The sequence below is a fragment of the Phyllostomus hastatus genome, unplaced genomic scaffold, assembly GCF_019186645.2.
Source record: "Phyllostomus hastatus isolate PE091 unplaced genomic scaffold, TTU_PhHast_1.1 phas_scaffold_21, whole genome shotgun sequence".
Lineage (NCBI taxonomy): Eukaryota > Metazoa > Chordata > Mammalia > Chiroptera > Phyllostomidae > Phyllostomus > Phyllostomus hastatus.
The window spans coordinates 23,385,182-23,398,043 of NW_025334017.1; the positions used below are offsets into that span (position 1 = coordinate 23,385,182).

General features: G+C 53.6%; 2 protein-coding genes across 7 annotated transcripts in view; one reads left to right on the forward strand and one right to left on the reverse strand.

Annotated features, from left to right (window-relative positions):
- The window catches only part of GRHL2 (grainyhead like transcription factor 2), a 137,231-nt gene extending 132,525 nt beyond the window's left edge, over window positions 1-4,706 (forward strand). For all 3 annotated transcript variants that reach the window (XM_045861109.1, XM_045861110.1, XM_045861111.1), the window contains exon 16: window positions 1,676-4,706. In XM_045861109.1, the coding sequence (XP_045717065.1) occupies window positions 1,676-1,790 (115 nt within the window). In that variant the 3' untranslated portion in view covers window positions 1,791-4,706. The remainder of the gene's footprint in view (window positions 1-1,675) is intronic.
- Window positions 4,707-10,978: 6,272 nt separating this feature from the next.
- The window catches only part of NCALD (neurocalcin delta), a 339,563-nt gene continuing 337,679 nt past the window's right edge, over window positions 10,979-12,862 (reverse strand). For all 4 annotated transcript variants that reach the window (XM_045861406.1, XM_045861404.1, XM_045861408.1 and 1 more), the window contains one exon: window positions 10,979-11,906. In XM_045861406.1, the coding sequence (XP_045717362.1) occupies window positions 11,809-11,906 (98 nt within the window). In that variant the 3' untranslated portion in view covers window positions 10,979-11,808. The remainder of the gene's footprint in view (window positions 11,907-12,862) is intronic.

Below are 12,862 nucleotides of genomic sequence, written 5' to 3' on the forward strand. Positions count from 1 at the left end.
CCTTGGACCCGCTTGCTCTCAGTGTTTAGAGCAGCAGCTGCCATTGTTGGGTGTTCAGGAGGTCTGGGTCCCCCGCTAAGTGCTTTATATGCATTGCTCTGTCGTTCATTGCCACACTGCGGGGCAGATTCTCATCCCTGATGTGCTGAAGAGGACAGTGAGCCAGACCCAGGTTAAGCATCTTGCCCACGGTCTCACGTACAATAAGTGGAACACAGATTTGAACCTAGGGCTGTGGCCCCCAAACTCAAATGCTTCACTCATTCTGCTCTCCGCCACCCCCAGTCTCCCTGGGGCTTCCTCTGAAGCTCTAAGAGTAGAGCCCGCAGGAGGCGGTGGGGTCCAGTGCCAGAGGGTCTCCGTGAAGTCAGCTCCTGGGGCTGTTTCCCATGAAAAGCAGCAAATGGGTCTTTACACTGTTCCCTGGGCCTCTTTCATAAAGCCCATGGGTGATCTGGGTAGCCCAGGCTTTCTCAGTCATGGGGTCTCTTGCTTTGATGGGGGGGTCAAGCAAGAAACCCTTTCTACTTGAACCCTTGTTGGAAACTCACTAAAATGCATTTTACAGTTCTTTCCGAGGTCAGTGCCATAGTCTGGGTTTATTCCCCGACTGTGAGCGGCATCTCAAGGTCTTGCTGCTGAGCTGAAACCACCCTCAGCGCCCAAGCCCATGCCGATGAGGATGGCGTTCCCTTTCACCGAGCGCTGTGTCAGGCCCTGCGCCAAATACTGTCATTTAACAACAAGCCTTTAGAGCAGAGTTGTTATTCTTATTTTTGCAGAAGAATAAACTGAAGCTCCTAAAGTCTAAACACATGCCCGATGACACATGGCTGTAAAACGGTAGTCAGTTTTTCATCCTCAGAGTAAGAGCTGTTTGACTTCAGTGGATGGGATTGGCTCAAGGACTGCTAAGTCGTGGACAGACCCCAAACGTTGCTGATTTTCTTAAAACTCAATTTGATGCAGGTCGTTAGTCAAGGACTAGGTCCCGTGTGGTCAAGCACGAGCTTCAGAGTGAGGCCAAACCCAACTCAGCCATGAACTAGCCGGATGAACTTGGGGAAATGATTTAACTCCACTGAGCGCAGTTTTCTCATTGGCGACACGGCACTAATCACAGCCACCTGCAGGGCTGCTCTGGGGATGCAGTGCAAGGTCTCGGGAACCCTGGCACATGGCGCGCATGCTCAGTGAAGGGTAGCGGCAGTTCCGGTTTATCTTCCTCTTCCTCCTTCGTGCAAAATACTTTTTAAGATGCATTTTCAAGAGGCAGTATGGTTTGATGAAAGTGGGGTCCCTAGCTGCTTAGATCCTGGCTCTGTCAATATGCCAACAGCTAAGTCTGTGAGTTCAGGCTCTGTGAGCTCCTCGGGGCCTCGGTTTACCCATCTGTATATCAAGATGGTTGGGTTGAATGATCTCTGGCATCCTATTTAATCATGAGGTTAGTTCTGAGAAATCGAGGCTTTGCTTTCCACAAACTGGTTTTGGGGGGAAGACAATATAAGGAGGGTCTTCTTTTCTGCCTTGCACCCTGTCTCCTCCACCCCTCCGGCCGCCCTTGCAAAAGAATGACAGAGGGAACCCCTCCCCCACCCCTCCGCGGCCTGTCCTTGCCCCGAGCACGTTGTTCACGGCATCTTTGTTTCCAACCCCTGCCCCACCCCGGCAGCATCCTGGTGAACATGGACGACAACATCATTGAGCACTACTCGAACGAGGACACCTTCATCCTCAACATGGAGAGCATGGTGGAAGGCTTCAAGATCACCCTCATGGAAATCTGAGCCCCGGTCTCGGCGCGCCCTCGGCAGGAGCCCTCGGCACACTCCTCCCTGGGAGAGGGGGGCCCAGCCAGCAACCTGCAGACCCGCCACACCCGCCTCACAACTGCTGTTACACGACTGTGCTGTGGAGCAGGACGAGGCACAAAGCCCCGCTGCCCGTCCGTGTGTCCGGCCCGTCCACCAGCTCCTGCCGTGGAGCTGAGGCCCGAGCCCCTCGGGAAGGGGCCTTCCACCCGCCAGACCCTTATTTATTGGCCACCTCTTTCAGGAGCCCCGGGACGGCCCACCAGGACTCTGCAGGCCACTGTGGCTCCAGAGGACGCCCTCCAGAGCCCGCCAGGGCCACTCCACCGATCCATTCATCTCGAAGCGCCTGAGAAGGCCTCGTCCATCTGTCTTACCTCTCCGCTTCTCCCGAGTGGCTGGACAAAATGAGCCGCTTCTGGGTGCAGTCGTCAGAGGCCGGGTAAGAGGTGGACACCCCCTTACTGGTCAACCCTTCAGGTTGATCTGGGGTCAGTCATCTTGCTAGATACCTCCAGGGGTCCCCAGCAAGTGGCCATCAGGCCTTGTACAGGAAGACATTCAGCCACCATGTAATTAGCAGGTGACACAGAAGACATGCCTGGATATCATGTACATAGTGTTTATAATATTGCAATAATATATTTTACCTGTGGTACGCGGGCATGTTTGCTGCCGCTGGCCTAGAGGAGGCACGTACCTGGAGACTGCTTTCTGTGAGAGGTTTCCGCCTCTTTGCTGTTCAGGAGACACGCTGGGCTAGGGAAGCGGCCTTCAGGGTGTGAGTGACTATGGTGGGTGCCAAGACAGATGCCCTGGTGGGCACGGCTGGACTCTGTCCTGTCGGCAGAGGGAGCCCCGTTCTCTCTCCATGGGCACCACCTGCTTTGGAGCCCACCGCCTCTACCCCATGGCGATGTGCTTTGTGTGAGTCTCCCTCTGAGCTGTTTCCTGGGAAAGATTGTCTGAGGCCCCGGCCCCTCCAGCTTTGCTGTTGGCACTGCCTGAGCTTTCTGGAGAGACTGCGGTGGGGTTGCCACTGGGGCCCGTTGCAGAGCTCCGTGGCGATCATGGGGATCCTGGCCTCTGGGCAGGGCCTCTCGGTTTACAAGCATTGTCCTTCATCTCAAGTGGCCCCTTAAGCCCGACTGCAGTTCCGAGAGTGGTGCCAACAGCTTGGGTCTGAGTGGGCGGGGCGGCCTCCTGGGTCTTGGTGCTGCAGAGGAAGGGACCGCTTGCTTCTGCTCCAGACTGCTGGATTTGGAGGGAGGGAGGGGCAGTGCCCCAAGAGCCCTGGCTCTTCTGAAACCAGCCTCCAGAGAACTCCACCTCCTGCTACAGGCCCTGAGAGATGAAGAGGAGAAAACACACTTCCCTAAAGAACCACAAAACCATGATCCATCTTGTGCCGCGGTCCTCTTTGAGGGGACAGGTAGGTGGCCCAGGGGTTTGCATTCACCCTTGTGAGTGGAAGCACCAGCCTTTTGGTAGTGAGATGCACCCCCCACCCAAGGTTCTGGATCTAGAACAGGCTCTATGTAAGGGCCCAGATTTGTTTGTAAAGCACTTTGATGTCTTACCTGGGGGCTCTCTCTCCAAGGGCTCCCTGCCCTGCCAGCCCTGCTGTTCTCTGTGAGGCTGCAGAGGGTCTGGACAGAATGCAGGGCCGGTGCCCTGCCTAGGACCTCCGGGAGGGGGTAAGGGAGCACCCTCCTGCGTGTCGTCTGGACAGCCTTCCCCTCCCTGTGGTGCCGAAGGTTTGCATCCGGGATTCAGCTCTGCTCCTGTCTGTCCCCTCCTCCTCCACTCGGTGATGGCCGCGCCCTGGACTAGCAGCTGGGACCCTCCTGGGCACCGATGGGGCTCTGGTCTTAGATGGACACATTCAGTGTGGAAATACCGACTACACTGTGCACTTCCCACGCTCCTGGCCTTGGGGGTGGGTTCCAGCATCACTGGCGGACGGAGTGGTAAATGCTGTTGGACAGGGCATGGGACTTCGGGTGAGGGGACAGATTAAGTAATCTGGAAGTCGACACAGGTCACCTGCCCTTCTCGCTGGACTCTGTGGGGAAAACTGCCTGCCGGTCCGGCCCTGGGCAGAAGGGGAACCGGAAATGCTTTTGCATTAGTTCCAGGTCCCTGAGCAGTGGGGGCCACTGGCAGAACAAAGGGTGTGAGGTCAGTGCCACCAAAGGCTGGTTTGGAGTGTCACCTCCCAGGTAATCTGGCCCCCACGTTTACCACGTCCCCTCGGCATTCCCGGAGTGCCCGTGGCTTAGCTATGACGTGTTCTTCACTGTGTGAGTTAGCAGAGCTCAGGTGAGGAACAGTTCCCGAGCAAAAACACTCCAGAAAGAAAGGAAAATTTGCCTCCTCTTCTTTTTTTGTCCCTTAATTTAATCACACTCAAATAAATAAGCTTTAAAAAGTCCATGTAAAATGAGGAACATGTGAAACAAGGTTTTTTTTTTGTTTTTAAATACATACCCAAATTGCTCAGACTTTACAGGTCTTTGGAAATGAAGACCAACAGAAAAATGCAATCAGATGTCATCTCGAATTGAGTCCTGAGAGACTAAGGCACGTCCCATGCCACAAACTTAGGAAGCGTGAAATGAATCAAACATTTATTTTTCCTCCTTATTTAAAATCATGGAATGCAACAGAAACAGAGGGTTTGTGCCAAATTCTATGAACAGCCCTTTCGTAAAGGCAAGCAAGGGAGATTGACAGATGGACAATTTGCTCTTGTGTTAAAAAAAAAAGGCAAATGTAACTTAATAGTTTTGTAAACGGGAGAAGGGGAATCTATAAACTACAAATACAGTTATTTTATTTTTTGTACATTTTTAAGAAGAAAAAAATAAATATTCATAAAGTAAGAGTCAATGACAGTGTCTGCTGTGTTTCACGAGGCGGGCATTGGGGTCCTTTGTCTGATCGGAAAGGAAGCTGTGTGTGAGCTGGGAAGGTTCTAGGCTCCCCTTGGGCGCCTGCGGGTCCTGGGCTTCAACACAGTGGGCATTCCGCTGGTCGCCTTCCTGTGTCCCATCCCAAGGCGGAGTGAGAGGGGGCTGCAGAAAGCCAGAGGCCTGCAGTGTGACTGTGCCAGGCCACCGCTGTGGTTGGTACTGACCTGTTCCCCAGGGCGGGGGGCAGGTGCTGCCCTCCATTCACCTTTAGCTTCCTCAGTCCCATCACTCACCCCTGCCTGAGTTCACATCAAGTCTGCTGGTCCCTCACTTCATCTGCTCCAGCCTCTACAGAGAGGCCGAAACCACATGGGTGAAACTTCAAATCCATCATGACAGTCTCGTCCTGGAGCCCAGAGGCTCACTAGTATCTGTCAGCTCAAATGTAAACACCCCGCTTCACTGTCCTGGTGTTTATTGGTGTTTCCTCAGTGAACCCCCACCCGCTGAGCCGCCCACACCCCTTCCGCTGCCATTCAGGATTGTGTCCTGGGAGCCTCTCTGTGCCAAACCAACGGCACTTCTGTGTCCTTCCAAGTCTTACCTTCTCTCTCTCTAACCATGTCCACAGCTTTCAAATGTTTGCTCAAAACCTGCCTCCAGACAGCTGTCTCTGACTTCAACCCCAGTGGCATTCCCAGCAGCCTCTATGTCTGGGCCAGTGGGGAGAGCAGAGGAGTTTCAGAGAAGTGCGTATGAAGGTTTCTGGAGAGATCATGGGATTAGAAATGGGCCTTGAGGCCTTTTGCCGTGATCCATGTTCCCTGGTCTAAGTAGGGGCTGCCGAGGATGCGGCCGGTCTCCATACCTTCCCCGGAGCAGTCCCTGCCTTGGCCCATGGCAGTCCTTGCCCAGCTCCTCAATGAACTTGGCTCACCTCGTGTGCCAACGCCCCCTCCCACCTCCCTGCCCTGGGCTGTGGTTGGGTAGTGAGGATGGCCAGTTGTCAGGGCCACAGGGTCCACTTCCACCTCTTGCCTTCCACTCTGCACCAGTTCAGTTCGGTTACTATGGACCAGGAGCTGTGCCCCACTCTGGGGACAGAGGTAGATGTGTGAGGCGATAATAGCCCGGCGTCATCAGCACCTAATAGGGGTTTACCCCCCCAGGAGTGGGATCCGTCATCCCCTCCGTCCTAAGGCATAGAAACCCCCGTACCCTCAGCCTTCCACAATGTGAAGGGAGGTCACCACAAGGACCTCACTTAGGGAAGGCTGCCAGCTTCCATGTCTGGGCCTTACGTTTCTGAGGGTCAACAGCAATGGGGAAGGGATGGTCATCAGTTCGGGTCCTCCAAGAAGCAGACGCCAAGATGGGATTAGATATTCAGGAGATTTATTGGGGGAATTTATGCGAAGGGGAAACAAGCAGGAGGAGATGGGCAGAGCATGCAGACTGGCCCCCTGAAAAAGGAGAAAGGGAAGGAAGGAAGCTTGGGCAGGAGGAGACTCAGACTGTCTCAGCCAGGCCGGTGGAGAGTCCCTGAGCAAAGGTCACTGGTGGGAAGAATCCCATCTGGGATCCTCATACACCCCAACTTGTGCACTGACAGGGAGCAGCCGGGGAAGAGTGTGGCCTCCGAGTGAACACAGGTGGCTCCAAATGTTGCAGCTGGAGCCGTCAGTCAGCTGTGCTTCCAGAGCCAGGTTCCTGTAATAGAAGATCCGAACAGGCGCCTCTGTGGCCACCATAGCTAACTCCTTCTGAAATGGTTTCTGAGCGGCCCTGACCGGCGTGGCTCAGTGGCTTAGGTATCGTCCTGCAAAGCAACAGGTTGCTGTTTCTGTTCCCAGCAAGAGCACATGCCTGGGTTGCAGGTTCGGTCCCCAGCTGGGGCACGCCCAAGAAGCAACTGATAGATGTTTCTCACTCACGTCAATGTTTTTCTTCCTCTCCCCCTCCCTTCCCTTCTCTCTAAAAATAAATAAAATCTTTTCTAAAAATAAAATGGTCTCTAACAGGGATTCACTGGGGCTCTACTTTTCTATTTTCTTTTCTTTTTATATTTAGAAAGAAGGGAAAGAAGGGAAACATCGATGTGCGAGAGAAAGATCCATCGTTTGCTTCTCATGCGCCCCCTAGTGGGGACCTGGCCTGCAACCCAGGCACGTGCCCTGACTGGGAATCAAACCAGTAACCACTCAGTTTGCAGGATGATGCCCAACCCACTGAGCCACATTGGTCAGGCAGGGGCTCTACTTTTACATGTAAACATTCCCTGAGTGGGGTTCCTGGCCTCCCACTTTAGTATAACACACCCTCTGTCTGCAGGGTCCTCCACCCCTACACTTCTCTGAGCTAAATGGGTGCATGGGTGTTTTGGAAACAGTGGGGGCAGGGCTCTAATCATTCAAAAGTAGAAAAGAGAGGAAGGGAATGTTAGAAGGCCACTGAAGGCAAATGCCACCTGCTCATTCCCTGGGTAGCAAACACCTCTCTCATGTACCAGTCAAGAAGGAACCAGCCATCGGACAGAGGTGTAAGCTTCTTCACAGTCATTGTTAAGGTGCTGGACAGACTTACCAGCTGAGCTGTGAGCCTGACCTCCTTCTTTGCTAGTACTCCTATCCGAGCCTTCACCCCCAACACACACACACACACACACACACACACACACACACACACACACATCCCTCCAGGACTGTAGTGCTTGGTACTGTGTTGGGCCAGCACTGAACACTCAATGGGAGCCCAGCAGAGTGATTAAACGTTGATATTGGGAAGGGATGTTTTGAGACAGGGTCTGCCCTCTGTCTACATGTGTGTGATACATTGATGGCAGATTTTATGAGTATTTAATGGGGTCGGCAAGCTGAGCTGTCCAGAATTTTGAAGCAGTTTCGCCATCTCTTCTAGAAAACTATTTTAAACTGTTATCCATTCCCCGGAATAGTGTAGAGAAAAGCAGTCGTGATATAAGCTTCCTCGAGACCCTGACCCTTCTCTGAACTGCCCTGGGGAGTTAACGCCACACTGTGGAATGTTCTTGGAGTATCACTGTTTGCAACCTCAGGTGTGTCTGGGACCAGGCCCGGGCACATTAGTACCCAGTGTGGCAAGTGCCCGGGACCTCTTAAGTCCGGACACATGGTTGGCATTCACGTATTGAGAAACCTGTTTGAAATGAATATACCACCGGTTATACCCTTGGCCCAAACACCGTCCACTCTGCAACAGTCTTTCTATTTTAGGTGGATTTCACTGATACTCTACTGCTTGGAAAATACAGGGTTCAATGTTCTTTCTCTTATTTCTTCAAGTCACATTAAAAACCAGAAAATTCCAGGAGAGTGCTAAGCATCTCCTGATGAAGACAGGAGAGGCAAACGTGAAGCATCTTTATTTCTTCCAAAGACCGTTCCTGTGAACAGTTCTCCTTTACATGGCTGAGAGGACACCCCGATTTCTCCCCGGCTGATGTGTGCCCTATGTGCCTGGACTAGGCTGTGAGGGGAGCCAGCTGGGTTGAGGTGCTGGAACAATACCCTGAAAATAAGAGCCCTGGGCTTGCGAATTTGCTGGCAATGGCCAGGCTTGCCTCCAGGGAGTGTGGGGCTGCAGACTCCCCATCGGGGTGGAGGCTCCCAGCCACCTTGTCACCATCACTGCCACGGTGACACGTGGTTATCCACGCTCAGTGCTCGTGGGCATCGAGGCCGTTGCTGGGCCTCAAGAGAAACTGTGTCAAGTAGAAAAAGACTCTGCCCCTGGCCAACTCATCTCCTACGTGAGGTCCCGCTGGCCCATGGGGCTCCCACCATAGCTGACACTCGGCCGTCTGTCTCCCACGGAATGGCCTGCTGTGCTGGAGGCGGGGCCCACGGCCGCAACAAAAAACAAACACACAGCCGATCTGAATTGGCTTTGAAGGCATGGACTCCGTGTCATCTTTTCTACTGGCTCTTCTTCACACTGAGGGGCACAGGGAAAGGGGAGGAGGATATTGATTTCCCACTGAGAAGGTCGCCTCCGTTTCTCACTCCACTGTGCCTCATGTGAGAGGCCGAGTTTGTAGCTGCGGTTGTGAGGAAGGAGAGGAGATGGAAAGGGAGCGAAGCCCACAAGGGGAAGGACATCAGGAAGCCCAGGTGCAGACCAGGGATGCTTTGGGATGGGGCTTGGGGCTCGGCAGCCTCCCCCAGGCCCTCTTTCACAAACCCTGGTTCCTTGTGTCTCTCCAGAGCAGAACGCATGCCCAGGAGGAGACCGGAACCAGCACCTGGACCCTCACGTAGGCACAGGTGCAGCCGGAGCAGCAGTGTAGGCCTGGAAACCGCATGGCCCAGACAATTGTTTGATTGCCGAGCTAGAGCGGCAAAGTCAACCGATATAGGGCCCGCTCCACTGATGGGAGTGATGGGATGGATGAGTTTGTATATTATTACGTGCACTTGTGGCAGGCGCTCCTGGGGCACAAGACGGGTGGGACAGCACCTTGGGCACCCCTTCCCCCCTAAACAAGGGTATGAACAGTCAAGAACTCTGTATCATTCTTCAATTTATAAGCCACTTTATTCCAGTCCCTTGAACATCACAGCCTGGCTTGATCTCAGACAGAGCAGAATCCATTTCCAGAGGTCCCTCAACACAGCAGTGACAATGAACAGCCCGGCACAGGAGTGACATAAACCTTCAGGCATCCAGCCTTCTGGGTGCCGCAGAGTCCCTCGGCCAGAAACGAGTGCCTTGGATTAGACATACAAAGGCCTTCCCGGGAAGAAGGAGGAGAAGAAAAACAACCCTCGAGAAAACACAGACAGGGTCAATGGCAGGCCAGGATGAGGGCTATTTCCGTACATCCCGGGCATGTTGGCGTTCATTAGCCGCGCGTCTGGCTCTCGTTTTCTTCCCTAAACAGCTGGAGCCCCTCTTCCCTGACACTCACTGCAGCCCGAGGCCCCAGGGGACACGCCAGGCTCAACAAGCTATCAGGACCCAGGTTAGAGCCCAGGTGGGTTTCCCACACAGTCACTCGCTTCAGCATCTAAGGAGAATTAAAGGAGGAACTGGACCTTTAATTGAGATCAGGGGACAGGTAGGTGTGACTCCTGAGCGCTAGGGAGAGAGGCACTGGGTCGCCTCGCCCCCTCTGTACTCCAGGTCTTAGGTTAATTCACTGTTTTTCAAAACTAGATTTTACCGCTCGGGCCACAGAGGAACTTGGCCAGTCTCAGGATAAAACACTGTGAGAAAGTGACACTCAGTGGAGAATTAAAATTATTTTACTGAGTTCAGGTCTCAAAATTTCATCCTGCACAATTGGTTCATTTTGGTTAACCACACACATTTGGATTTTTGCTACCTGTTAAAATGGATTCAAGTAATACCCGAGGATCTGGAGGTTGGAACCAGCTCAGCGTTATCTTTCTCGTGCTCGTGATGTCTCTCTCCATGACAGCAGACAGGCCCCCCGGGGACCTCTCTGCCTTCTCTCGGGCAGCTGAGTGTTCGGGTTTCCTCCTGCCTCCCGCCTACCGCCTACCGAAATGTCACTCCCTTGCGACCTGCATCTTTACTCTTCATTTTCCATTCCAATCAGTGGGTATGAGGTCCCCTGACTGAACAGCAACTCAAGTTTGTGCTGTCGCTTCTGGAAATAAAAATCTGCATTCAAAGAACACGGTGATGGGAAAGACCTTTGCATTTCCCACAGTGGGTCTTGGAAATCACAGATACACTTGCCCCTGGCTTCTTCACGGTGGATCAGATGACGGTCCAACCTCCCACTCCCTGCAGGGCCAGCCAGGGGCATGGAAAGTCGTCCTTCCCGCTGCGGCTCCCTAACCATTCACGTGGATTCAGCCACCGGGTAGTCCCGGCCGGGCGGTCCGTTTCCGGGTCTACAGAATACTGAGCACCTCCAATGTAATGCTGCCAATGGGCTGCGGGGCTGGCGGTCAAGCCGTCGCCTCCCCTCTCTCCTAGGGCTGACCCTCTGGCGCTCCAGTCACTGAGCCCACTCCAACCTGCCCTGCTTCTGTTCTCCAGGCACCGCTACTCTGGAAAAGCATTCACAATTCAGTTTGGGCCCTAGCCATGGTTACTTAGTACTTTTCTGGAATATATAAAATATACCTGTTGATTGGTGCATTTGTGCAAAGACAGATATGACTGTAAAACAAGACACAGACATTCATTATAGTTGGCTTACTTCACAATAAGCTACTGGAAACAGTCTTCTGTAATAAGTTTGGATTAGTGCTCACTAAACATGCATTTTATTTAAACAAGGCAAAACACTTAATTTGGTCTGCAATACCCAATATTTTATATACAACATTCTTTTCTTTCCTTTTTTTTTTTTTAAATCACAAGAGGCAACAAGATGGACCTGGCCTTGGAATATGTTACCATTTGTGATTAATTTCCAAGCAAACTCATCTTAGCTCAACTAGTGTAAACCTGTGAAGAAAGAGCTGAGCCATCTTTTCCTCGTTGCTATTAATTTACCTTGAAATGTTCACAGCTTAAAAACTACAGCCTGCTGGGGCCGGGATAGGGCAGGCCTGCGAGGGGGGAATTCCTCAGGTCCCTGTAATAGCCTGGCCCCAGGAGGTTCTCTATTCTTACTTTGGGAATCCCATATCCGGCGTCATTGCCCCTCAGGCATGTGTGAGGACAGACCCAGGGGGGAGGTTTGTTTTTCCAACAAGCCCCTCAAAGCCTGCCGGCCCGTCCTGGCACCAGATTGGTTCCCCTCCTTCTGCCGCTCCGAGTCTTCGGTGTTAGAACAGAGACATTAGAATCAAGAGAAAAATAATAATAACGATTGAAAATCGTCAGAACAACGAACACCACAAAGTCTGTGCAGGACGCACATGCTCTCCACAAGCGTTGGGGTTCTGGGCATGCCCAGGAAGCGTCCACCACAAAAGAAGCTGAAGGCGTCACGAGGAAGGTGCATCTGACTGCACAGGGAACAGCATCACCGTCGATATTTGGCCAAAAAAAAAAAAAAAGGTTAAAAAAGAAAAATCAAAAGGGAACACAAGCAGCTGTGCGATTCGTGGGGGGCAGGCTCAGAACTGGCCGGCGCTGCTGGGGTCGCACTGCAGGAGGCGCACGATGGACGGGTCGCTCTTGGCCCCTCGGATGAACTCCTCCAGGGAGAGTTTTCCTAGACAGCGAGAGGATGGAGCGCGGGTGAATGGCGGCAGGTGGCAGCTGGCGAACCCGCGCTCTTCCCACCACATCTCGGAGGCAGTGGCGGCTCCCGCTGTCCCTGCCGTCCCACACCTGCCATGAAGCCCACACTCTGTCTTCCGGATGCGAGACCTGCGCACGTTTCTTCCGGAGAGCCCGCTGCGTGCCTGCCCTGGCGGGGGTGCTGGGTGGCCCTGATGTGACCCCTGCCCTCCGGACTTTTCCACTCTGGGGGGCTCACTGAGTGTTTGTGGAAGGAATGGCCCCGGGCCTTCATGAGACCGAGCTGGGCTCTCTGGGCACCGGGGTCATTCCCACCATGTCACTGGGAGCCTCCTGCAGGTCACGTGGGCCTCTGCAAGGAGCCACCGTGATAGCTGAGGGAGGGCCCTTTTTGGACAGCACATGCAGTAAGGAAAATAAATGGGTGTGTGGGCAAGGCAGAGGGGTGCCCCCCGGTCCCGCCTGTCAATCAGGGTGCTTTTCTCCTACCCTGACAGGCTGGTTCTGCCCCCTGGGATCTCACTCTTATGTGTGTCCCTTCCAGAAGGTCCCTCTGTCAGGGTGTTGGAAGGAGGCGAAGCTTCTCCCCCGTTCCTGGTGCTTGCAGAGGGCCCCTCCCTGCCGTGCCTTCCTGCTCAGCACTGCCCGCTTCTTTCTCTGCCCCACCCCCGGGGTTGGCGTCAGGCTGCCTGCTCCCTGCTGCTGCGGGTTTGGCCCCCACGCCCACTGAGCTGCATCCTTGGATGAAGCTCGGTCCGCTGGCCTCTACTATTGCCCTTTATTTCTCAACTGATTCCAGCCCCAGGCAGGAGGGGGTGCCGTCTATTGGAGCTTTTACCCTCCACCCCAGTAAAATCTGTCTTCCCCTCAGCCACAGCCCCCTCCCCCGGGTCCTAGTTCTTGGTCAGCCAAATCCACCTTATCCAC